A 25,587-nucleotide genomic window follows, 5' to 3' on the forward strand; every position below is an offset into this window, starting at 1 on the left:
TCTCCAACACTCCCAGCTTCCAGTTTGGAGGAGAAGTTCATTGTGACATGGCATATTCCAGTTGCCAAATTTCATTCAGTGCTGAGAAGTCCTTCTCGTTGGAGTCCCCCCCACCCCCCCCACCCCCATTCCCCCTCCCTCCCGACAATTCCAGAAGAAACTCTCCACACATTCAAGGATGGAGTGAGGACAGAACATTGGAGAGAACTGATATGGGAACATAGCCAGAAACTGGACTAGGAAGAAGGCACGTGGTTTGCTGTATGTATTGAATGGTTGAGACCCAAAGAGAAATAGGCCCAAGTCTGGGAATAGAGGCATTTAGAATGGAGGGTGAGAACATTTGCTCTCTCTTTGTCCAATCCCTGGGACTCTGTGGTTAACTGTGTATGATTTCAAAGGCACGATAACTGGATGCAGCTTCCAGAGGATGGGAAGGCAAATAAAAATCATCCCAAAAATGGAAAAAAAAAAAATGGAAACAGTCGCAGATAAGTAGTATTCCACTTGGAGTGTAGCATCCATTTGTTCCCTAAATCCATTTATATATCATTTAAAAGTCCTTCAATTTGGCATCCTTCATTTGACCATATATGGGCACAGTCTCTAAAGAGAGTATTTCCCTCCATCTCTTTCAGTTGGTTAGGTCTCATTAGTGAGAGCAAGTGAGTAATGATTGGTTTGGTCGTTGTAAAGCAGGGAGGAGGGGATCATCAACGTTGAGGGGAAGCACTTAGTAGTAACTGCCCAGGTGCGAGGGCACATGGGCGTTGGGGTGGCGAGGCACACTGGGGTTGGGGTAGATCCCCCCCGTGGGGGAGCTCCAGTAGGGAGCGGTGGGTCCGAAGAAGTTGGAGGAGGTGACTGGCATGGAGGGGGGGTGAGGGGACACAAAGTTGACCTTCTGCTGGTGGGCGTGGTAGCTGGGCACATAGGCCAGGTCCGAGGGGTATTTATACATGGAGGACTCGGTAGGGTGGGGCTGCAGAGCCTGGGCGATGCCGTGGAAGTCGAACTTGTAGGCGTAGCGCTTGCCGTGCACCTTGGTCATGATGTTCTTGTCGTAGTAGTAGCGCAGTGCGCGGCTCAGCTTGTCGTAGTTCATGTTGGGCTTGCTCTTGCGCTCGCCCCAGCGCCTCGCCACCTCGTCTGGGTCGGTCATCTTGAACTCTCCGTTGGTGCCCTCCCAGGTGATGCAGCCGGCGTTGGCGCTGTCCGAAAGAAGCTCCAGGAGGAACTGCCACAGCTGGATCTGACCAGAGCCTGCGGCGAGGAAACACACAAACCCCAGGAAATAAACCCACACAGCTGAAATTATTTACGTTATTCATGACATTATTTACAACCATGTTTAGAAAATCCATAAAGACAAGCGGTGAGGATTTGCTGCTTGTCCCGGAATTCCTGGATGACTAAACAAGAGCACTAAGAAGCATCTTTACCCTACTAAAACAACTCAGACCCAATCTTGTAAACAATAACTTTCAACATGGCTACAACACACTGCAATGCAGACCGCCAAGTCCTTTTCCCTCTCTGCCAAGGTATGCCCATGCTCCAATCCTTACCTGGGTTGGCCAGTCGACTGCTGGTGGGTCCCAAGATCTGGTAAGGATCTGTGAGGAGAAGGAGACTTTTGTCAAACTATATCAAGTACCCTTCTCTGTGGTGAGTCTGATCTGACGTGTGTGCCGTCTCCACAGAAGAAACTGGACAGAAGAAACAAGCTGCGAAAATCCATTACCTGGCTGAGGCCTGGCCTGCTCAGCAGACTTGGACACGTTCTGTGTGACCACCGGCGAGCCTGGAGAGGAGAGAGGTTAAAGAGAGAGAGAGGTTGCAATCAATGTAAACGAGGGAGGAAAAAAGAAAAAAATGGAGAGGAAAAACAGGAGCGGGTTCAGCCACGGAGAACGTGCAGCCTATCCTGACGGCCCGTCCGAAGCGTTCCAAAGCAAACAGGGCAGGAGCTAGCGGCTATGCTAAGTGCTATGAGCGCCTGGTGTTTGGAGGCTGACGACTGAGGTTGAAGTCGTCGGTGGTCTGGCCTCGCGCACTCGCGGCCGAGTGTGGTCTCTCGCACTCGCGGCCCAGTGTGGCCCCTCACATGTGCCTCTGTGATGCGGGGCCTCGGTGTAGAATGACGAGGAGAGAGAGCTCTAAAGTTAGCTTTCAGCTCACAAACAGTTTACCGATGTGTTCCCGAGTGCACGGTGCTCACCTTTGCCGCTGTGCATGCTATTTGACCATCCTGTCCGTCTTACAGCATCGTATGAAGGGTCTGAGAAGGAGGAGATGGGGGAAAAAAAGAGGGCTTTGTTAATGCCAACAACTACCTCAGCCTGAACTCTATTATTCATTCAGTTCATCCATATACACTATCACTGTCACAAATGGATGAAGTGGCTCAGCTAGAGAATCTGGTTCTTAATGTTCTTGGCAGAGCACCCTATTGCTCCACTCTACAACCCATCTCTGGAAGAGAACCTGGCCTGGAGGGAGCCGAGAGACTGTCTCAAAAATAAGGGGAAGGAAAGGATGCCAAGAGGAGACTATAAAAAGGTCTGCCTATCTCAGTGCTGTCCAAGAAACCCGTCACAGGATATCTGGCATGGGCGATGTGGTTTTATTTGGCATGCAACGATGTCTCCGAAAGTGAACGAACAAAGAAGATGGCTTTGATCGAAGCAAACCGTTTGTGGAGAAGGTGGCAGCACAGACGGCCGCGTCCAGAGATGTGCACGTACACAAGCATGTGCCCTGATGCAACCGAGGATGCATCCCTTCTTGATCGTGCCACAAAAAGGACTCCTGCGCTCTCACATCATAAACAAACGTGGACCCTCACTTCGCTGTCTCACATGGCCCAAGAGGTAATTTGCTATGTACACAAGCTACTTACAAGCTATCCATGTTTCCTGACTAAGTGACTAGTCCTCATGGCTCAACTCACAGCGGCAGGAAGAAATATGATGCCTTTATAGCCATGCTTGGTAGTCTACTTTCACTGTGCTGACGTCACGCTCCTTCAAGCCTTTCTGTAATTTCAGAGATCCCAGAGGGTTACTTAACCAAGAAAGACAGGATTCTAGTCCAACTGTGCACCCCTCCAACCTTTTGTATCATCCTTTGGAGTAGATTGTGTGAAACAACTGGCCTGAGACAATGTATGTGTGTGTTTGTGTAGTTGTGTGTATATGTGTTTGAGTGTGAGTGTGTGCGTGTGTCTGTGTGTGTGTGCACTTGGTGTGTCATTCGAAATGTTGCCATGCTGACAGCTAGAACAAGACAGACTTAGTCATGTCATGACGAATAATTTTTTTGTCACAGTAACTTTACATTATTGACTCGAAATGTTCCCTCAAAGGCACATCTGTGGAGAGCATTCAGTGACTCCTCAATGACCTCAGAGTCTACAATTGTCCAAGCGGGTTAGGTGCCGTGTCAAGGTTTGATATGCTATACAACACTGCCCTCTACTGGTCACAAGTCAATCGCTCGATGCAAAATAATGAACAAATTGACTCTCATAATTTAAGTCTTGGTGTTGAATATTAGAAAAAGTGTCTCTGGATAACTTTGCCAACACAAAGTATTTTTTGTCAAATGTTTGATAATCCTTCACAAAATTTTTTTTTTCCAATCCAATCCAAGTCTCAAAGTACTTTAACAGGATGTTAGTTTATTTCATTTCCTTGCCCTCCTGAGTGTTGACACTTTATAAAAACGTCCACAAGAAGAAACCGATCTAGACATGAAAGAGAACCCCTTTCCCTGATTTCTAACTTTTCAACTTTTAACCCTAGAGTTGCCTTGCGGACCTAAAATTGGACGGGCTGAACAAAGGCAGGGGCTCTCCTTCCTCTCTGTGGGCTGGGTCTGAGGCTAAGATGGAGGCATGGAGGTGGAGGTAGGAAAGGAGGGAGGGAATGGAGGGGATGACAGAGTGAGCAAAACAATTGTGTAAGAGAGAGAGACAGAGAGAGAGAGAGAGACAGAGAGACAGAGAGAGAGAGAGAGAGAGAGGGGGGGGGGGGTGACAGAGTGAGCAAAATATCGAGTGCAGGAGAAGGTAGGTAGATAGGGAGAGGTGGAGAGAGGTGAAGGAATAACAAGCGAGTAGGCTAGGGGGCTTAGCTGACTTGTCAGGTCCAATCTGTGGCAGGCCGGCGGGATAGCCAAGGAGCAGCGACTGGGGGAGAGTCCTGGGAGAGTTGCGTTTCCTGCCTCTTTTCGACTGCAGACAACCTCTCTTTGTTTTAACTGCCCCCCTCCCATTTTCTGTTTCCCCCTCAACTCCCCCAAAAATCACACAGGGGCTACCTCCTTCCAAGAGAAGAGAAGGGTCACTAACAGAAGGGTAGTAGAGAGAGAGAGAGAGGGATAGAGAGAGAGAGATAGAGAGAGAGAAAGAGAGAGAGAGAGAGAGGGAGAAAGAGAGAGAGAGAGAGAGAGAGAGAGAGAGAGAGAGAGAGAGAGAGAGAGAGAGAGAGAGAGAGAGGAGGGGGGGGGTTAGGAGAGGATATGAGAGGAGACCTAGGCAGACGAAACACAACGGTGGAATTTGAAAAGACAACAATGATGGCGGATATAGCTACTGTCTGGTTCAGGAGGGGGACTTCTTAAATAGTGTTGGCCTGAACAGCCTACTTCCAACGAGACAGGTCACAGAGCCAATATCCTCACACACACTGCGGACTAGAGAAGCTATTGCGTTCACACACACATGAAGCACAAAGAAGCAAAGAAACACACACACCTAGCGGGGTTAACTCAGACATAGAAGGAACTATACACACAAAAACACATACAGTGTGGTTGGACACTGATACAAGCGGGTGTGCAAATAGAAGCCCCCATCTCTCATTTTCCAGGCCTTTCTCTCCTCGACTCTCCGCCTTTTTCTTTGCCTCTCTCTCTCTCTTTCCCTCCCTCCCTCCCTCCCTCCACGTTGCGCCAGTTTCCACACGGGCCGGGGTGTGGTGCACAATCCTGGGAGACACGACAGCAATCCAGCTAGTCAAAACAAGGGGGCTGAGCGACCGCTGGGAGCGTCCAGCCATAGACCGCTCTCAACCCACACTCCCAACTAAGGAGAGAGGCCGCCCCAGACAGACTGGGCAAGGCTTCTCCCAACCCCATACACAGGTGCATCTGCTTAGCACAAGACAAGAGCCAGAGGCCGTGCCGTACATGCACAGCACAAGGATACAGCAGCCCCGACGAGAGTTTCCGCGGATCCCGCACGCTTCCAGTGTATGTCTGGAATATGGAGTGAGCGTGAATCAAACGGTTTCAACGTGGGAGGCCAAGGAAGGAGAGATGAAGGAGAGGGCGGAGGACGAAGAATGGCCAATCAATCTCTCGACCTTCCTCTGTAGTGGCCACTGAGCACCCATGTGGTAAATCACTGAATCTAGGGTTCCCTGCTTGTGTCGTACAGGTTCGAAAACACGCATGATGTGTGCACATGGACACACGCTCACACACAAATGAGCAGACACAAACACACGCACAAGCACACCAGCACATCAGGCACGTGCACGCGTGCACACACACCTTTTATCGACTGAAAAATATACAGCGTCTGGAAAAATGTGCTCGCGTGCACACAACAATACACGTCTACAGACGCACCGCACACTTCCAACACACACACACACACACAAACGCACACTTCCATAGCTGCTGCATTCCATTTCTATGCTTTCTTTTATTCATAACATTGCATTTGACACCAGACAGTCTGGAAAAGATTTAGAGGTCTCCAGCTGAATGCCAGTACTTGCTCTACCCTGGGAGAACCTGGATGTGGTTCAACCAACTTTCTAAAGGCAATATGACTGGGAACATCTGGCCATTTGGGATGTGAGCGAGCCTTGATAGAGGTTCAGCGCTGGCTTCTGTAGTGAGCTCCTAAGCAAGACCCATTTTATGAAGTTCTGGCGGCGGCTACCCGTATTCTGTTATTGGAAGCAGTGAGAAGCACCGGGTGTTTCAGGGCTCGGTCGTGTGGTGCTGCGAAGGGGAAACGCTGTTGAGGGAGTGACCAGCTGTGTCTGCCAGTCCAAATACCTGCCACTGAGAACCAGGAAGACAAGGGTCAGGGGTCGGCCCGCAGAATCTTATCTCTCCCTGTCCGTTGGTCCGTCATCGGTGCGTGGAAAGGGAACGGTGTAGGGCCGATGAGGGGGATTGATTCATCTGCACAGTCCCCCCCCCCCTTCCTTCCCCTCCACCCCCCTCCTTTCCCAACCCACTCCGTCTAGATAAGCGCTTGTCCTGTGAGCGAGACTATCACTGTTATTGCAGCTTGCTCTCTGGTGGGGTGGTGACTTCACGTTTCCACTCTAAAGGACTTGCAAGTGGTTTTCACAGACAGTTTAGAGAACAAACCCCCCAAAAGACTTTCAAACAGGTCAGATAGATTGGTTAGCCCTCTCAATAGACCATAAGGATTAAGGAATCTATAACTTTTTATTTGGGGGATACCCTTCAAAAAACTGAAGGACAACTTATAGAAAATGAACTGGAGGTGGAGGTTTAAAAAATAAGTCTAAAATCAGGATACAGATCAAACAAACATTTAGTACAATATGCCTTCAAACTGAAATTGAACGACCACAATAATCCTCCACAGCACTTCAAAAGTTCCTCAACCACTGACACAAGGCACGCAGAAAGACCCTGGCGTTTCCTCCGCTAAGCCTGTTTTCCTTAACACGTGCCCCCTTCCCCTCACAATAAACTCCAGTCCAGTCTATAAAAACAAAAACTAGCTTTCCATCTCCCTCTCTTTCCTGTCCAACTCTGTTCCTACCACCTGTCTCTTCACATCCTCCCCACCTTCCTAAATGATGTTCGCGGCCCTTCTTCCGTCCATCTTTTATCTTCCCCTCGCCTCCCGACAAAGATCTGGAGCCACGTGTGCCTTTATCTTGCTAATCACTCTCCATGCTGAGCTAGCTCTTCCATTTCCCTCTTTACAGGTAAAGGCCTTGAAAAGCATTGATTGGGGCTAGTGCTGTTGTTATTTGGGGGAATACAAAAGGTGCACCTGCCAGTGCCGCTGTCTGGGTTGTTGGCGGTGAATGGTGTTCTCTGTGGCAGGGGAGCTGGCACTGGCTCTGAGCGCGCCCGCCTCTCAGGGCCTGGCAGCGCGAGGCAGAGCGTGGCGCTCCATTGTCTTGGTTGAATGATCCTGCCTAATGAGAAGGTTCTGTCTTATCAGAAGGGGACCCCTTTCCCTCCTCAATGTCTGTCTCCCGCGCTTTTCGCCGTCTCTCTCTCTCTCTCTCTCTCTCTCTCTCTCTCTCTCTCTCTCTCTCTCTCTCTCTCTCTCTCTCTCTCTCTCTCTCTCTCTCTCTCTCTCTCTCTCTACCTCCCTCACGGTCAGTTTCTTTCTCTGGTTCTTCCGCACTGTTTCTCCCTCTCTATCTCTCAGTCCGTGTCTCTTTCTCTCTCTCTTTCTGTCCTCCAGCATAGTAACCTGTGCACTCACCTCAACATCCCTGCCAGGAGAACTCCTCACAGTGACTTGAGTATTCATTAGTCTCAGGCAAAGGATGATGGACCAATTACACACACAACGCATGCAAATCCAAATAACGAACGACTGTAATAGACACAAAGTGGTCCAGAGAACAGACTGTTTCAGTCCCACGGGCTCAAAGAAAACTCAGCCACTCAAAAAAATATCTTCAAGAAAATAGTTACCCATTAAAAAACGGAAGCCTCTCCATTGTAGACTATTTGAATCTTTGCTGAAGTAACAAAGTGTGTTTATGTGGTGGGAAATGTCAAATCCTACCTTCTTTGGCAGCCAGGCGTGGAGACTGGTCCGTGTGAGATGGAGTGTTATAGGATAGTGATGAGCTACCTGCAACAAGCATTCACATTAACATGTCAGAGATCTCAAAATCAAAGGAAAGACTTGACAGAAAATCACTACAGTCCTGAATATTGTGTTGCATTGGCATACCGCCCACAGTATCAACATTATTTTCTTCACCTCTGTATGTGTTTACTTCTTTACAAATGTTTGTTCAGCAATGATGTTTAAACAGCTGACACCGGGGTAGCACTGGCTGCCAGCCAGCAGATGGCAGTAAAAAGATTTCAGTTCCCTGTTACAAGGATGTGTACTCAGCATGCATAAGCTTAAGCTATACAGCAACGTCCCAAGTGACCATCCAGGGAAAAACACATCAAGCTATTTCAATTTTTTTTTTTTTACTTTTATAAAACCAGTAGAAAGAGTCAAAATGTACACTCTAAACCTGGAATGCAGTGTAGTCGACGGGTTAACATCGAAACCTACTTCTGAGCACTAAACTAAAGGAGGGAACACTCAACTACACATGGCTGGCTATTCATTTCACCTTATGGAGCAGAACTCTAGACTGCATTCCTTCGCTTACACTTGCACCCTGGGCGGCACCAAAACGCTCTCTTAATTTTAGCTGCCCCAAGGCATAAATCAAGGAGTGGAAAAACAGACCCCAAAAATGTGCTGAGAAAACACGGCGCTACTTCTGCGTGGGGAGTGTTGGCCCGAACACGACTACTAGTGGGAGTCTGGCTGGCTGGGAGATCACTCTTTTCCCTTTTCTGAATGGAGGGCAGATATGAGACGCATGTAGGTGCGTGGCACAATGGCCGGCCCTTGCTGAGGACAGGGGGGTGGGGATGGGAGGGTGGCTGAAGGTGGGGGTGAGGGGAAGGTGTAGACGAGGAGGGGTGGGCGGGGTGTGGAGGGGGGTGAAGGTGGGGGTGAGGGGAAGGTGTGGACGAGGAGGGGTGGGCGGGGTGTGGAGGGGGGTGAAGGTGGGGGTGAGGGGAAGGTGTGGACGAGGAGGGGTGGGCGGGGTGTGGAGGGGGGTGAAGGTGGGGGTGAGGGGAAGGTGTGGACGAGGAGGGGTGGGCGGGGTGTGGAGGGGGGTGAAGGTGGGGGTGAGGGGAAGGTGTGGACGAGGAGGGGTGGGCGGGGTGTGGAGGGGGGTGAAGGTGGGGGTGGGGATCAAGATGCATGGGTCCGTGTGTGGAGGACTGGAGGTGGGGGGTCGGCAGTTGACCCGGGGGTCTGTTTTTTTTTGTGTGTGGGGCGGGGGGGCAGGGTAGTTCTGGGGGGACTCCACACACATATTCTAACCCCCAACCCACGGCACCCCCCCTAAGGCTCTGGTCCCAGTTTGGATCTTGGGGGTGGCTGAACAGGGGAGGCATTGTGTGGATGGGGGTCCTGCACGGCAATCAAATGCAGCTCGGCGTACAAAAATAATTCCACACATGAGGCAGTGGAGGCACACCGCCGAACACATCCACGCTGAAAGAGAGGGCTGAGGGAAGAGAGGGAAAGAGAGGGAGAGAGAGAGAGGGAGAGACACAGGGGTTGACTCCACACTGAGTCCCACATGTGGCAGTCTCTCAGACAGGCAAACGGGCAGAGAGGCTGAGAAAAACCACAATCCAGCCTATAGCACTGACAGAGAGAGGGAGAGAAAGGAGAGAAAAGAGGCACACAGAGAGAGAGAGAGAGAGAGAGAGAGAGAGAGAGAGAGAGAGAGAGAGAGAGAGAGAGAGTGGAAATGCAGCCCCTGACACTTTGGGAACGAGGAAATCTTGGCCACAGCTTGTATTTATTTGGACCCCCCCGACCCAAAAGGTCTTAAGTCTACAGCAATCTGAGGGATGGGGGAGCAGGGGGGAGGGGGGGGGGACTGGCTGGGGGGACTGGCTGGTATTCAGCTTGTCCTCTCCTCCTCCATCCCTCCATATCCACATCTGCTCAGGGTCTGCACTATGACATAACACACCTCTATTTTCTTTCCCTCTCTCTTTTCTCCTCCTTTTCTATGACTGATTGCTTCTTTGAAAAGACCCCCGGCCACCATCTTTGCGCACCATAATATTGACAGAAATCGTTCAGAGATGGCATGACGTCACGGCCAGCGACTGGGCCTCTGGTGTTGGTTTTGTCCCGCCCCCTCAAAGATGCCGGCGGCCGCCTACACCCTCCCCTTCGGACTAAAGGACCCCCCCACACACACACACACACACACACACACAGTCAGCCAACTGCCCGAAAGACCCAACTTTCAGACACTTGGTTAACCCGGTCCCCCTTTAAAACAGACCCTGAATGCTTTGTAATGGTCGCTAACGACGACGGCTGACAGCCAGGCCACACCGCTCCGGCTCTGCTCCGGTGCTAATCTGCCAATAGAAAGCACTAATGCAGGGAGAGCCCCCCATAAAACGTAGCATGAGACAGCGGGAGAAAGAGAGAGAGACTGACCGAGTGACTTAGGTAGAGACAGAGAGAGGGACACTGAAAGAGAATGACACAGAGACACGATGTGTGTGTGAGAGAGAGAAAAAGAGAAAGAGAGGGAGAGAGAGACAGAGAGAGAGGGAGAGAGAACTCCAGACCTTCCTCCACAGCCCTCCAGCCCAGATGTTTATGGTCTGCATAAACTATTGAGGGCTTGAGAATGTCCTCCAGTCTGGAGTAAGCACACAGCACACAGCAGCAGCAAGAGCTGCAGTTAAATGTGGGAGCCCAGACTTATCACTCTCTCCCACTCTCTCTCTCTCCCTCTCTCTCTCCCTCCCTCCCTCCGGAGTAAATCCATCCAGACACATAGAACAGGGAGAGCTACAGGAAAGAAAACCATTACAATTCTCCAATGAGAATGTTCATTTTCACATACTCCTATAAAAATTTGGGTCTCTCTCGCTTCCTCTTTTGTCTCGTATCTCTTCTCTACTTTTGCCCCTCTCTCTCCCTTTCTCCCCATCTCTCTCTCCCTCCCTTTCTCCCCATCTCTCTCCCTCCCTTTCTCCCTTTCTCCCCATCTCTCTCTCTCTCTCTCTCTCTCTCTCTCTCTCTCTCTCTCTCTCTCTCTCTCTCTCTCTCTCTCTCTCTCCATCTGGACCAGTCTTCCATGTCAGAAGATAGATCCTCTCATTGTCTGAGGTTTTCTGGCTCTGCCCTGCTTCCAGCACATGTGGTATCAAACCGACCTACACGGGTGCGATAAAGCAAACAGTCCACAGTCCCTCCCTGACAGACTAATTTGTACAAATTCTCAAATTGCGGCCCCAAATTGAAAGCACATTGGGGCGCGGGCGGCCATCGCTTATAAAAATCTGGATAAGTGACCAACAATGAGGCCAAAATAATGCAGAGGCACCCAGCCTCATTCCAGCTAGCAGCTGGGTAGGTGGGGGTTCTGATAGGTCTGGCCCGGTGTCTATGTGCCATACCTGGCCCTATGTTGGTGTGTATGTGTGTGTGTGTGTGTGTGTGCACATATGTCACTCTTTCTGCCCCCAAACAAAAGAAAAGTGCTTCACGACGCGAATAGTTTTTAGTTCAGCATATCAAAACACATACACATGATGCACACAGATGTGTGTATGAAATGATTGTAGCGAGAGGAGGAGGGGGGAATTGTGTGTGTGGAGGGGATCGGATGGTGGGGGGGGGGGGGGGGGGGGGGGGGGGGATTGTTGGAAGACATCACACGGACTATAATCACTAAATACTTCCAGGGCCCTGACTCCCCCCCCCCCCACCTCCCTCTCTCTGTCTGAGCTGGAAGCTCGGCCGTGCTCCAGCTCTCGTGAGTGAAGCCAGAGGTCTTCATTCTGGCCCAGGCTACTCCTCGTCTGTGATTGTGTTTGTTATGTGCTGCGGGAGTGGGGGAGTGGGGGGGGGGGGGGTGGATGGAGATCGGATTCGGTTTTTTCTACGAGAAAAAGCTGGAGTGCCCGCGGGGGTCAGGCTAAAACGCTGGAACCTCCCCTTCCCTCCGACATGCCTTCACTCACTCACGCGTTGCCTCCGAGCCCTCGAGGGCCAGGCCGTATACCATACCATGGCCCTTCTCTCAAAGGGCCCCCGCCTGCCACTGGTCAGTCCACGCACGGGTCGGGCAGAGCGCTTGTCTCTCCGGCTCAGGAACGCATCCAAAGCAATTTAAGTTGCCGAGCGGGGGGATTCCGAAAACATCTCTTCTGTTTCCAAAACACACAAGGGCTAAATCAAAAGGACGAGTGGCAGGGAGAAACCACAGTATAGTGAATCTAAGCCTGGGTTAAGGTCTGCGGCAAACCGTCCTTAATGAAAACTGCTGCCCTGCATATAGAGAAGTAGAAAGAGAGAGACAGAGCGAGAGAGAGAGACACAGACAGACAGACAGACAGACAGACAGACAGACAGACAGACAGACAGACAGAGAGACAGAGAGACAGAGAGACAGACAGACAGACAGAAAAAACAGACAGACAGAGAGGACAGAGAGACACAGACAGACAGACAGACAGACAGACAGACAGACAGACAGACAGACAGACAGACAGACAGACAGACAGACAGACAGACAGACAGACAGACAGACAGACAGACAGACAGACAGAGAGAAATAGAGACAGAGAGACAGCGGGCTCTGCGATTGACAGGAAGATGCAGAACTGCCAGATGATCCAGACACACACACACACTCGCTCACACGTACACAATGGGGCCGTTATACTCAACAACCATCCTCTACTCCCAGACGCCACGCTACGGAGAAAAACTGTTGACACCCGCGGAATAAAGTTCCCATTACATCACGGGCTGAGACATTTTTAGGAGCAGCATTAAATGCAGCCGACCCATCAGCCGCTCCACCCAACTCAGTGTCATGATGTACTCTGCCCCCGCTCCAAAGCACAACCCATTAGCATCTCCTGCTAACTAGCACATTTGTGTTTGTGAGGCATAGCAGCATGAAAACCGAGACATCTATAAGGACATTTATGACTAGCTGATTTAGAGTAATAGACGGTTTACTCTTTAGGCCAAGAAAAGGAGTGACGTATTCATCCAGTCCAACCTCAGGCTAAAGTGCTATGCTAAAATACTAGCAGTGCAGCTAGCCACCACAATGCATCAAATACATACAGCCAAGGCTGAATTGACAACTACAGAAGTAACACCAAACACTAAGCCAACTTTACTCAGTCCAGTTGACCGGCCATGTGCCATATGCTGTACATGTGACCCTGACATGCTGCTTCTAAACACTATGTGCATGTGGGCGCAGGGAGAAAGCATGTTTCTATGGAGCCGTACCTCATTGCCAAAACATGTAGTAGAAAAGTGCACAGAAAGGCCCAGCAATAGGATGAGAGCAGAGGAGGCTTCTCTAGTCAATTACAGATAAACTTCCCTTTCCAGGCTGAACACACAGGCCTTATGTCTGCTCCTGAGGCAATGCACCTGGGCTTCATCTTATTGAGGACTATGGCCTGTCCCCAGTAGAGAAAGGGGGGGGGGGCATGATGGTTATCTAAAGAGGAAAGTTTCCTAAAATCCACTATAGTTGTGCCAAAGTCCGGCCAGCCATTTTGGATTTAAACAGTTTCCAAGGAATTGGTATCACTGTTAGGCAACTATGTGCAGTGACAATGCAGCATGAGTGATGCTACTCCCCTGGTTTGGCTTTTTTGTAAGGGCTCCCCAACCAAACGCAGAAAAGAACAACATGTTTAAAAGTCTACACTTTGAGGTCTGAAATTCTGTCATTGACAATACAGTTTTACCATAGAATTACAGAATTGTTTACTGTACAGATTCTGTACTTCGTTGGTAACAGGGTAATGATAGTGATCTAGAAAGCATTTCTAACAGGTTGTGAATACATTTAGTGTTTTCTCAACTCACTTTCCCTGAGGTAATTGAGGTGTGAGAGCAGGACTTCGGCGTTGTACATGGTGGTGAGACGGAGAAAGTCTTCCTTGCTCATCTTGCACAGATCCTTGCCGTCCGTGTTCTGGAACATGGCCGTGTCGATCTCCAGCAAGCCGTACTCCTTGATGGCCCACTCCAGCCACTGACGGACATGGTCCTGCGACCACAACGAAGGGTCTAGCGGGAGAGAAGCAGAGAAGGCATGGGAGTCACGCAAGCCGTCGGGCCTGAAGTTCTCCTTCAGAACACGGAGCAGCTTATTGTCATGCGATGATGGCTACTATTCTGATGTTGTGGACGCCTAAGAGAATACAGGATGCTTTTACTGAGGCGACAGCCAAGTGATGGCCTAGTGATGTCATTTGAACTGCAGTCAAAACAAACAGAACAAGATTAAGATATCGAATTAACTGTACTCAGGCGTCCGCAAGACTGACTGAATGCATAAAGGCTGAAATGTTGACATCATGAAATGTAATTGAATAGAACCAAATCTTGGATGTTTAGGTTGATAACTTGGATGTGTGGATTCATTGTGATGGGAGGGTCTGAATAAAGAGGGACGCGATGAGCAACCGTTACCTGCGGGGACAATGACCCTCCTCTCGTTGGTGGTCATGTTGGGGGGCGCGGCGTTCTTCTCGTCCATGTAGTTGCCGTAGTTCATTTGAGATGTGTCGTTGCCGCCCACAAGCTTATTGCATTTCCCCACAGTACAGTCTACAGGAGACTCCCGACTGCAGAGACACAAGGGTCATCAGTTTAGATAATGGTCTGTCTCAGACTTTACGTTGACTCAGAGTGTACACACAATTGGATGAAGCCTTTCAGTAACGTTTTGGATACCTGAACCCCATGAAAGACCAATGGCCCAACCCACAATGAGACACTGTTCCTGTTAAATGCGTATTTGGTTAAGCAGTAGATGTGGTTCTGCTGTATTAATGATCTGTAGAAACAGTAATACTGTACCAACTTAAGGTTTCAGCAAGTAGACAAAAGGTCTTTCCAAAGACTAGACTACCTGTTCAGATTTAGCCTAGACAAATTATTCCTGCCATTTGAGATACATACTTTCTAAAATGAGCACTTATGGGTTTATTGGTTTCCTGAACAGGGATTAAGCCAAGTCATAAACCCCCCCCCCCCCCCCCCCCCCCCCCCCCCCCAAAAAAAGAAAAAAACACAATTCTATAAGAATTCTTGGCGAAAAACGAAATATGTGTGTCTATTGTGACTATGTCTAATCTGTGTCTGGGACTCCAAATCCAAATTTGACCAGCTCTTAAATTCTGGAGTCTAGAAAAATGGGTGGTAGGCTACTTTACCTAGATCCATTCATGTGTTCATATTCTCTCTTGACGTTGACTGGACGGACAGGTTGGTTAATCCACTCTTGCTGGGGGGGTAGGGGGTTGATTTTGTGGGGCTGGCCATAGTCCTGTGTGCCAGAAGCAGTCATGTCTGTCTTGGGCAGGGGGGCAGCAGCAGTGTAGGGAGGCTCAAAGAGGGACTGGTCTTCACTCACCACTGACAGCGCCTCCTGTGGGTGGGGAAAAGCACAACGTTACAGAAGTACACCTATCACGTAATCTCCCATCTTCCCTCTCTTGCCCTCAGCCACATTTTCTGTTTACTGCAATTACTGCGTAGTTATGTGTTCCATCGCGTATCTGCCCTCCTAAGTGGTTTGTGTATGCAACAGTTGGGCCTAGCTAGCTAAAAGACAGCTTCCTGTTGACGTTATTATGACTTCAAACATGTCTACGAGCCCGCGTACTGGGCGCCGCCGTGTGCAAGCGATCTCGCCTTCGGCTCCCAGTCCGTCCGCCGAGGGAGACTCGCAGCTGAAGACTGAACAGAAGCAAACGGGGGTCAGTTCTACACTGACCCCTTTGCAGTGGCTCAGCTGGAGCAATGTCAGTTTATTAAAGAAAACAAACAGAGCAACTGGGGCTCGATGGAGGAAGGCTTTGTGTCCACGTGTTTGGTCTCTCGTCTTGGAATGAACGCTTGGAAACACGGCCGTGTCTGAAAAATGTCTGTCAACGAGGGTGGCAAAACATACAGACTGATCACAATTTGTTAGCTATGACCCTCAGACACACAATGCCCAAACCTCTTAGTGCTCCTGGGTTCATTTCAATAGCCGAAGTATGATGCCGAGTCCGTCAGACCTAATGAGGTGTCTATGATACTGTTGACTGTTAAGACAATGCCGAATCAAACTGGGACAAATATCAAATGGTTTGCATTTCAGGGATTAGGATCACATCTGACGCACTTTGGGTCTCACAGCATCTGATGGCTAAGCCAAGACCAGGACATATTTAATCCTTGAGATTAAAGGTATTTATTTGCTAATGACATCTGAGACTGATAGTTTGATGGAGGCATATTCTGGGCAGTGTCAAGGACGTGACGACATCATGAGCATTGTAGTCATTTGGTGTGAAGTTTGGGTTGAAAACAACAACTATTTTACAGACAGGACTTGAGCAAATATACAGTATGTTTTCTTACACACACTGTATCACAGCTCAAATACAACGACAAAGGACTAGCCTACATAATTATATACTGTATAAATATATACGTAAAGTATATACATACTGTATATACTTTTATACTCTAGTATCTCGGCATATATACGCAAAATAGTTGACCCATTGGAGTTACAACAATGCATGCGGCTCTCTGGTTGCTGACTGTATCCATATCCTGCGTCATCTTATCTTGAGATAGCTCATGATGTTCCTCATCAAGACTAATTAGAAGAACATGTAGGGTACATGTACTGTACATGTCAGCTGTCTCGTGGTAAATATACACGGGCCCCACACGGGGTACAGCCAAACTGCTTTACTGTAAATACCAGAATCTTAGACAAAAACAATTCACAAACACTTTGGGAATTGATTTTGGAACGCCGGGTTCATTCCACAGGTACAGACCCTTCAGTAAATGACATTTCTCAAACATTTCTCTACAACAATAACATTTGTGGCCAGTCTAGTTCAAAGCAAAGGTCATAAAGAAACAGTGCTGGCATTGCTTGGCGACATCACAGCAATGACATTGTTTCAGATATTGGCGTAGGCGGTTGAAGGAGGCTGGATGATATTGAGGGGACATCTGTTTGGGCACTTCTGGACCGACATGACCAGTGATTTCATCAGCAAGACCAACATAGGCTGGGATATCTGAACTACCCAGCCCAGCTAGCTGGTGGATGATAAGTGCAGGGCAGTGAGGGAATGTCTCAATGTGGCCTGATAAGGGCAGACTCTGCTATTGTGGCTGTTGCACGTTACATTTGCACTGACATATCAGAGTGACATACAGTATACACCATGTCATTCATGATTGGCAAGTGGCATGTGCCTATCTCGATGACAGACATTTTTTAAAAATAGGAGCGTGTGTGCGCTAGCGAGCAGGCTCTGACGGCAAGCTGTGCCAAGGCCAAGTGTGTGCTTCTCTGTATCAGTGAGAAGCACGCAGACCACCAGTGGAAGGGCGGGATAAGGAAACAGTTGATTGATCTTGATTCTGACTGGGCACACTTTGCGTGAGCACCTACCCCCCGAAATGTGTTCCCATCGAATCTCTCAAATCCGCAAGCTTTCGAAAAGAAGCAACGTGGAGTCAGGAGAGGTTTCATTAGTTGGTGTCGCAGCTAGATACATTAAAAACATTTACATTGTGAAGAATCTCTCTTGATAATCATACTCACTTTATACAATGGCACATCCGGTAGACATGTTATTAGCATCACTTTCAATATTGCCATCATCATTAATGTTATCTTCTTTATCATCAGCCTCACTATTATCGTCACCACGACCATAAATGGCACAGTTCAGTGATTACTGCCAAAAGTCTGACACCTGTAACCTCAGATACCCCAGGGATTATGTCCACAGCCGTGCGTCGCGAAGCAACGCCTGAAAAGTGTGCATGTGCTTCATATTAAGATGTGCACATGTCTAGTTGGCGTTCATACATCCACTGGAGGTGGGAGTGTAGTAGGGGGGCTGGGGGTGGGGGGGTCATTCCTGTCTTTTGTTTTAGAAGGAAGAGGAAACCTGTCAGGAAACAAGATTGTGTAGCACAGGAAACTCTCATGACTCGAGAACACCCTCTCTGGGTGAGTATGTTTGAATGCAGTCAGATCATTTTATACATACAATCAGAGATGTCCATAAATAAATACTTTCACCACAGTAATCACATCAATCAATTCATCCTTGTTTTCCAAATGTAAGTCTGCAATATGGACACGCTGACCGTCATTCCCATCCTCATACTAAAGGCTTTTATGCTTTAACAACAATTGATTACCCTTGCTGTTTGGTCAAGGATTACAGTGTTCCAAAACTCATACCACACCCAGCTGCCACACTGACCACACATCCCCACCCCTCGCCATCCAAAAAAAACATGCCAGAATTCTATACGCAAACAATCACTTTCTATGTTTCTATGGTTGAAAACCGTCATATAGTGAATCTAGGTCGAGCATTGGCAATACCTTCAAACAAGGACATAGCTGAATGTTGAAATGTTGAAATTCAGGACCCTTGACACATCTGTACAACGGAGCATCTGGAATTCCAATACCGGGGCCAGCAGCAGGCTACCGTGCTGCTCTGCTAGCAAGCGTGCACCAGCTCATTGTAATAAACTAATTTAAACGTTTAACACTGTTAAATCCTTTGTTTGTGCTGATCAACTTTGACAACTAGCATTACATTTGTACAATGTTGAAATTTGTTGTGACATTTCGGTTTTTACCTCAATTGAGTTAATGCTTTTCTAAGCCATACTTGGAAACAGACTTACACATAAACAGTGCTGTGATGAGCTCAACTCTGAATCACCAAAATTATTTCGAATAAACCCAGACATCGTGAAAGGGTCCAAGGCGCCGTGCCACCAGTGTTGCGCAGCACTGACACATCGCTCTTAGCGAACGAACGCATTAGCCTATATGCTGTCTATTGTCAAACGCTCACTTATTTCTCACATCCGTAAAACCAAACGCAGTTTACATGAATAATATAATTGCTCTGTTATTTGGTCTCTAACATTCACATTCTAAACAACAACAAAAAAATCACTCAGAGTCATTTCGATTTCAGACGTGCGTAAAGCGCGCTCGTTCCAAAACTCCTGTGTAGTCCTCTCTAAATCCCAACACCACTTTTTCCTCAAGAGTTTGGTTGCAAATGAAATGAAAACTTGGTGAGAAGAAGGAAAGGATAAGGTATTCTGGTTACCGCTCTTGGAGTAAAGAAAGAGCTACGCATTTTTTAATCATATGGCTACAGCTCAGACATAGCTATCCATGCTAAAAGGAGGCGCAACCCGAAAAAAGCATTCTCTCTCAAACTCGCACACCCCAACTTCCACCCTTACCTTAATAGTTCCGTCCATTTTGCGCAAATTTCAGCGGACCCCAACAATAATCCAAACATGACACGCTCCTGAATTAATTCCAGCCCCCGATATGTCGCGGAGAGAAAGAGTTACCGGATGGATTTTTTTCCGTCTAAATTTGGGAAGTGAAGTCACCGCTTTTGAGAAGGAAGCTATGTGTGTCACTGCAAGCCCTGCCTTCATCACAGCACCGAAAAGCAGGATACTTGTCCGAAAGAGATAAGCAGCAAAAACAATTGAGTGTTACAGCCCCGCTGTTAATGTTTTTACACGGAAATATTTACAGGATGGTTGCCAGCCTGTTATGCCGCATTGTTAAGACTTGGCATATCACAAACACTAATGAATGGGTTTGCTCTCAAACAATTTCATTTCATCAATGGGTTATTTGAACAAATACGATTACCTGAATGGAAAAGCTTTTAACAGATGATACATGACTGTTATTACACGGCGTTTTAGTGTAATTGCTGTTCTTTTCAGAGGCCCGAATCCGATCGCTGTTTTCTATCTCTGTATTCTATATATTTCTGTATCGTGTCTCAATAAATCAGGTCATACATCATACTATATGTTACTGCGAAAAATAGATAAAATAGGGGTCTACCTTTAAAGCAGACGGATGTGATCCTATAAATGCGGATTATATAGGCTACCTCTAAATTAAACTAAAGTGGAATGCAAACTTGAACTACCTGTGGCAGGGATTGTTGCAGTCTAGTCTTTGTTATAGCTTTCAAAGCCTCTGTGGAGTTTTCCCGTAACACCATTAATAAAATCCAAGCACGCAGCGCCTCAGTCACATAATGCTTACAGTCTGTTCTACACGTGTGCGTCTATTATTCGACACATGAATGAATGATGATGGTTTGTGTACCTCTAGGACATTGAGATAGCTTGAAATGCATGGAGACCTTTTTTTTATCTAAGGATTTAAACATTCATCAAAATATGTGTCGGCTATGTGTAGCATATTGTATGATATACTGTAAATATTATTACTGTTGCTTTTCTCCCTATTGTTCCTGCATGCTGTTATTATCTTAAAGCTGGAATTGGCCATATAGTGTAGGATAGTTTTAGGCTTTGCTTCTCCTCATTGACGCTCTGACCAAAAACCTCAAGTCCCCACCCCCACGTATTTTCCCTTTCCTACCTTTCCAAATTGCCCTCATCAATTCAGGCACAATTTCGGCGCAGATTCTAGACATGGAGCCAGCTCTGAACGTGACCAGACCAACAGGACCCTGCCTGAGGGGAGCGGCCTCTGAGCGTCCAAAAGGAGCCCGTGCCGCAGCGACTGACAAACGGGCCGGTCTGTCTGCTCTCGACTTGGGGGTCTGTTGGGGGAGAGGCCCCCTCGAGACTACCACATCTGGATCCTGCTAGGGGTCAAGGCTTCTCCTGCCTGGGGCCAGCTCAGCCCATGTGTAATTAAGGGAGACACCTTGTTTAACTGTTTAGTTGCTGTTCCTTTTTCATATTCAACATTTCATATTTTTAATATTCGCTACTGACATAAAATAGTGACTTTTTTTAGGAGTTAGGACAGGAGAATGAATAGCCAACATCCGACAAGAAAATATATCTTGGTGACTATTGTGACCATTGCAGCGAACACCAACCCCCAAATAGGGGAATTTAAGTTTGAAGTAGGCCTATAGTGCTAATAAAATTATTCACATAGTTATTTACTGAACACTCGTCATGTAGAAAGGCAAAGGGGTGGGTCGTTAGAACAGCCAAGGCCATAATGAAAACAATGTTAACAAACATTTTGGAAGGCCAATAAACAGATGCAAGTTGGTTTATACAGTGAACCACAAAACATCTGGCTTGACGCGGAAAGTTGACAGCCAGACGTTTCTTCCTACCACAAGCAGTAGGACACCAGTAGCTCCTATCCATTGGAGAAAGCACGAAGTGGGTGGATACCATTGAGGTTATGATCTGTATTTAAAGACCTGCCCTTGCCCATGCTTGCCCACTTCAATTTTATGGACAAACTGAAGCGCGCCATTTGAGTCACATAAATAGACATATAATTTAAAGATGGCAACTGCGATGTTCAGTGGGCTGTTGACATTTTGGTGTACGGTATCATTATTTTACAAGCCACCAACAAGCCATCATTGACTTGTGTGGCTCGAGTAGGTTTCACTAAATGTCGAAGCCTCGGCTTCACGTGCATTGTACGATCATCATTATCGGAAAACCCTGGAGCCATCTCGTTAAGTTGGCATAGGCTTCCTTGGGCAACGCCTATGAATTCGCTTTTGTGACACGCTTGCGGCCTTTATTATTTTAACCATGACTAGCCCCCGATATGGATCAGCCATTTAAGATTGTTCATTAGACGGGAAAGTTCTGTTAAGCCCTATACCTCTCACGGGCAGAAACAGAACCGAAGTAAAAATACCGAGGGCAAAAAAAACTGAGACTGCTGCACACAAGAGCGAACTGTCTGGCCCCTTGCTTGAGGCCATAATTAATTTGAGATTTATTTTTATTGGAGAGCTCTGGTCTCGCCTGGCCTTAACCAAACAAAACCAATGCTAGACTGTGGATTCGCTTGAATAAAGCAGAGTATTTCTTTAAAAGTTTGTCTTGAGGCATTCACATTCTGAGCGACATTATCCCCCGAATGCAAAGCAGTATTGTTCGTCTGGTATTAAAATGTATTTTATTTGGCTGCTACTATCATTAGGACCTTGGTAGCCCTATGCCATAATAGACTATATCAAAGTTAGTAGAAGTTTGGTTAATCCATTTCAGAGCCACTGACAGCATATTTGCCCTAGCTCGAGAATCTCAATCAATAGGCTAAAAATAAAAAGTGAGCTATTGAGTCTTGCAAAAGTTCCTGGGCCATTTGTTTAATCATTTTTGACCTACTTCACACAAAAAAACTCAAAGCATATTTTCCCCTCAAAAGTTCAAGCTTTTTGAGTCACCCAAAACAAATCGTGAATTGTTCACAGAACTCCAGCATGTGGCACTGAAATTTAAGTCTCTCAGCAGCGGCACAAACGTGGCTGTATGAAAAGGCCCCTTATGCAAAGGGCAATAAGTCTCCAAAACATAACAAGTAACTGAAGGAAAATGCCATGATTATAACGATATTATGAATGGCTTGGCCTCGCACAATTGCTCATTTTCAAAGTGCCCAGTATCCATGTTTGTTTATGCTTTAAAAACACCAAACAAGACAGATATGAATGAATAGCAACAAAGCAACATTTCAAATGAGCAAAACCAAAAGCTTTTCTAAAAGGATTGGCTTTAGGCCATTCTAGACTATTCCAAATCTGTAGCCTGCACTGCAGGTTAAACGGCCTACAATTATGAGCGTGCATATTTCATTTCTATCCAACTGTTCAAGGACTATCAGAGTTAGCCGGTTGGAGCAATTCCACGCTGTACCATGTGATTTGATGCAGAGTTTAAACGTGAAAACCAGATGTCCAGTATTTGCTTTGTTTACATTTTTTGAGATGCGGCGGAGAGGGAAAACAGCATGATGTCAAAACTTCAGCATTTCAAACTAAATAAATGTAATTGTTATTGACACCGAAACAGATCACTTGAATCAAAGTGTGATTAAGAATCATTATCTAAACACGACATCAAGCGGCTGTACAGATGCAATTGAAAGTCATCGGAGGGAGATCTTATGTTATAGCCTTAAGGGAGGCCCCCTGAGCCACCACCACCACCACCTCCCCAAACACATACACAACATTACCTGATCGAAGAGGCGATGTTGTCTTACCTTGACGTAAGACGAAGTGTCAGGTACGGTCTGAAACATGTTCTTTGGACTGGAAGGCCCAAAATGTGCAACAGCGTTCAAGAGCCCTGAGGAATAGCAAACTAAAATGAGTCGATATTAAACGTGTAGGATAGTGTGTTCATATGTGTTTATTGGTAGGCTACACTATTAGTGGTGTTGCTGTTGTTGATTTAGTTATTGACAGAAATAACAAGCAGCTTGTTATGGATTGATTGTGAGCAATTGTATGTGCAATATGTGTGTGACAGGCATACTAACAAAACTGTTATTGCAATGTAAAAGGACAATGTATTGCGCAAAGGTCAGCAATGGCCTACATGTATCAAGATTTGGCTCTGTATTTGATTTCCAATTATATCTTTCTGATTGGGTTTATTCACTTCATATTCGAGGTAGGCCACTAAGCTAACGCGAACCCCAAATCCAGCCCACTGAAATTTACTTTTTTGTCTTCAAACAAAAATTATATTATAACATTACTTTGACACACAACCATGGTAAACTTAATTTCGAGCCCAAATTGACTTTTTAATGATACAATTTATGGGCTAGACCTAATTGAAACAGCACATTTTCACTTCAAATTGGTGTCCTTGGCTACAGTATAGTCCTGTTCTATTGAAAACATGTCAATAGCCTTCATCAATTGAACAGTTCACATTAGCGAACGCCTTGTGGTTTGGTGAATTGCGTTCAGTTCCAAATAACCACTTCCACCTAGGAGGAACGTCATATTTGGTTCACGAGCCCCACCGGAAGTTTTAAGGGACAGAAGTTTCATTTTCAGCCATGTGACTGTCCTTATTAATTTGCCCCACAGATTAATTGTCACATTCATGTTGTATAGGGCAGGTTTAACGTCGTGCGAAAAGTTGTTTGCTGTCCATTATTATAATAAGCTACCACAGATCGTGTAAACAGTACAACAGAACTGTCGCTAGGTTCAGTTCCTCTAACTTGCTCAATAGACCCGTGTGGAGCAAACAGAACCCCTCGTCCCTACCCCCATCGCGTTCTCCCCTGAAGCTCGCCACATATTGAAGCACTTTTCGCTTTAATAAGTGCAGCTTACAAAGTCTAGGGTGAAAGGGCACTTCGAGGACGGTGTCTTTAGCCCTTCTCTCAGTATGTAATTAACAAGAAGGCTGGCACAAGCTGCATTTTACATTCCGGGCATCAATCTCGACATGCAGACTTTTTACTCACAGTTGAATTAATCTGAATTAATGGATTAAGTGCGGTTCTGTGGACTGGCATGTGTCTAAACTGACTGTCCATGAGTGAGCAGTAGGCGATTTACTCAGGTTAAGTCACTGTGCTGTTGAATGGTGGGTAGACTTGGAAATAGTTTTGTTATATAGGCCTATGGGCTTGAAAGGCACAATTGGGCACTGCATTGCTAACATAGATTTAAACATTCTAAATATAATCGGCCCATTAACTAAAACACGGCATGCACACATAGGCTAGCCTATCAGCACCCATCTTTTGTGTTCTTCATATTTGGCTACATAATAAACATACAAGGGATACAACACTGAGTAGTAGCCTAATGACAAATTACCTGTACCAAGAGCTCACGAGATGATGCAAACACATTACCATATTTTAATCGTTCCAAAATATAATATAGTTTCATGGTGCCATTTCACGTTTCGTTGAAATATTTTTTGTTATTGGCTTTCTGCCTTTCCACCTTGCGTCTGAAAAATTATCCAGGGGCTCATGAACATGACACGATGTATAATTGTAGGGCACCTCTGTTTTCTTCTTTTTGCTCCTTCGGGCAAACGTTCGGCTCGCCTCATAAAGTTTCCCAAATGCATTCAATTTCTAAACGGTAAAAGAGCATAGAATTCCGCATCTGTAGCCAATTAGGCGGCTCGCGGCTCAGGAAGACTGTTGAATAACTGCATGGACTTTTCTCAAAGACAGCCCGTGGGCTGGAAGCCTCTAGTGTTACATTTTAAGCATCTTACCTTGCACGAAAGCGCGCAGTTATCCATCATAAATGAGAACAAACTGCCCAAACCTGCACTTTTCCACTCCAGTCTACGTGCATAGTAGGCTAAGGCAAATAAAACGACATTTGAAAACAAAATACCTTGTAGTATTCCATACAAGAATAGGAAAATCGAACATAGCCTATTCGAAACGGTACTGTCGTAACATGACATGGTACCGTTTTTACACATGCACAGTGTAAACTTCCGACGACAAGGGATATGTAGCACATATTAAACAATTGTTTATTCGGTACAGACATCAGCAATTTGGCTTACAAACCAGCATACATTATTTATTGTCTCCGACCAAAGTTATGTTGCAGATGGTAACCCAAAGTAGGCTATTGTGTTTTGTTTTTTCCATTTTCAATTTGTCACTCACCTGTCGTTATATGGCCAGTCGTCAGTTCGTTCGATTTATTTATTCCTTAATTAAAATAATTAGTCCCATCTAACCAAACTCGTTACCATGGATGACAGTGAGTTATTTTGAAAAGGCGAATGAAGCGCTGAGTGTATGAATGGCAACGTTACGGAGATGAGAGAGCAATCCGTCAGCAGCCAATGAGGAGCGAGAGAAAAACACCCCTTGCCTGTGCTTGAAG

At 46.7% G+C, this 25,587-nt stretch overlaps 1 protein-coding gene across 3 annotated transcripts; it reads right to left on the bottom strand.

Annotated features, from left to right (window-relative positions):
* Nucleotides 1-635: 635 nt before the first annotated feature.
* On the bottom strand, nucleotides 636-25,587 carry fli1 (Fli-1 proto-oncogene, ETS transcription factor). 3 transcript variants are annotated; one of them, XM_047036638.1, is made up of 10 exons: nucleotides 25,365-25,587; nucleotides 22,956-23,041; nucleotides 15,070-15,284; nucleotides 14,324-14,478; nucleotides 13,715-13,918; nucleotides 7,811-7,879; nucleotides 2,222-2,281; nucleotides 1,745-1,804; nucleotides 1,569-1,616; nucleotides 636-1,263 (listed from the first exon to the last, which is right to left on the bottom strand). In XM_047036638.1, the coding sequence occupies exons 2-10, from the start codon at nucleotides 22,992-22,994 to the stop codon at nucleotides 734-736; spliced, it is 1,380 nt and encodes a 459-aa protein (XP_046892594.1). In that variant the 5' UTR covers nucleotides 22,995-23,041; nucleotides 25,365-25,587; the 3' UTR covers nucleotides 636-733. The 3 variants fall into 3 exon arrangements, with proteins under 3 accessions (XP_046892594.1, XP_046892595.1, XP_046892593.1); XM_047036639.1 differs by lacking the exons at nucleotides 22,956-23,041; nucleotides 25,365-25,587 and adding an exon at nucleotides 19,163-19,358; XM_047036637.1 differs by lacking the exons at nucleotides 22,956-23,041; nucleotides 25,365-25,587 and adding an exon at nucleotides 17,478-17,665.

Source organism: Hypomesus transpacificus, chromosome 15 (assembly GCF_021917145.1).
Source record: "Hypomesus transpacificus isolate Combined female chromosome 15, fHypTra1, whole genome shotgun sequence".
NCBI lineage: Eukaryota > Metazoa > Chordata > Actinopteri > Osmeriformes > Osmeridae > Hypomesus > Hypomesus transpacificus.

Coding starts and splice junctions, on each gene's coding strand:
- fli1 (XM_047036637.1), bottom strand. CDS start 17,591: ATGGTCGTGGTGACGATAATAGTGAGGCTGATGATAAAGAAGATAACA. Junction 13,919..14,323: donor GAGGGTCATTGTCCCCGCAG/GTAACGGTTGCT, acceptor CTCTCCCGCTAG/ACCCTTCGTTGTGGTCGCAG. Junction 7,880..13,714: donor CCTCAATTACCTCAGGGAAA/GTGAGTTGAGAA, acceptor TGCTTGTTGCAG/GTAGCTCATCACTATCCTAT.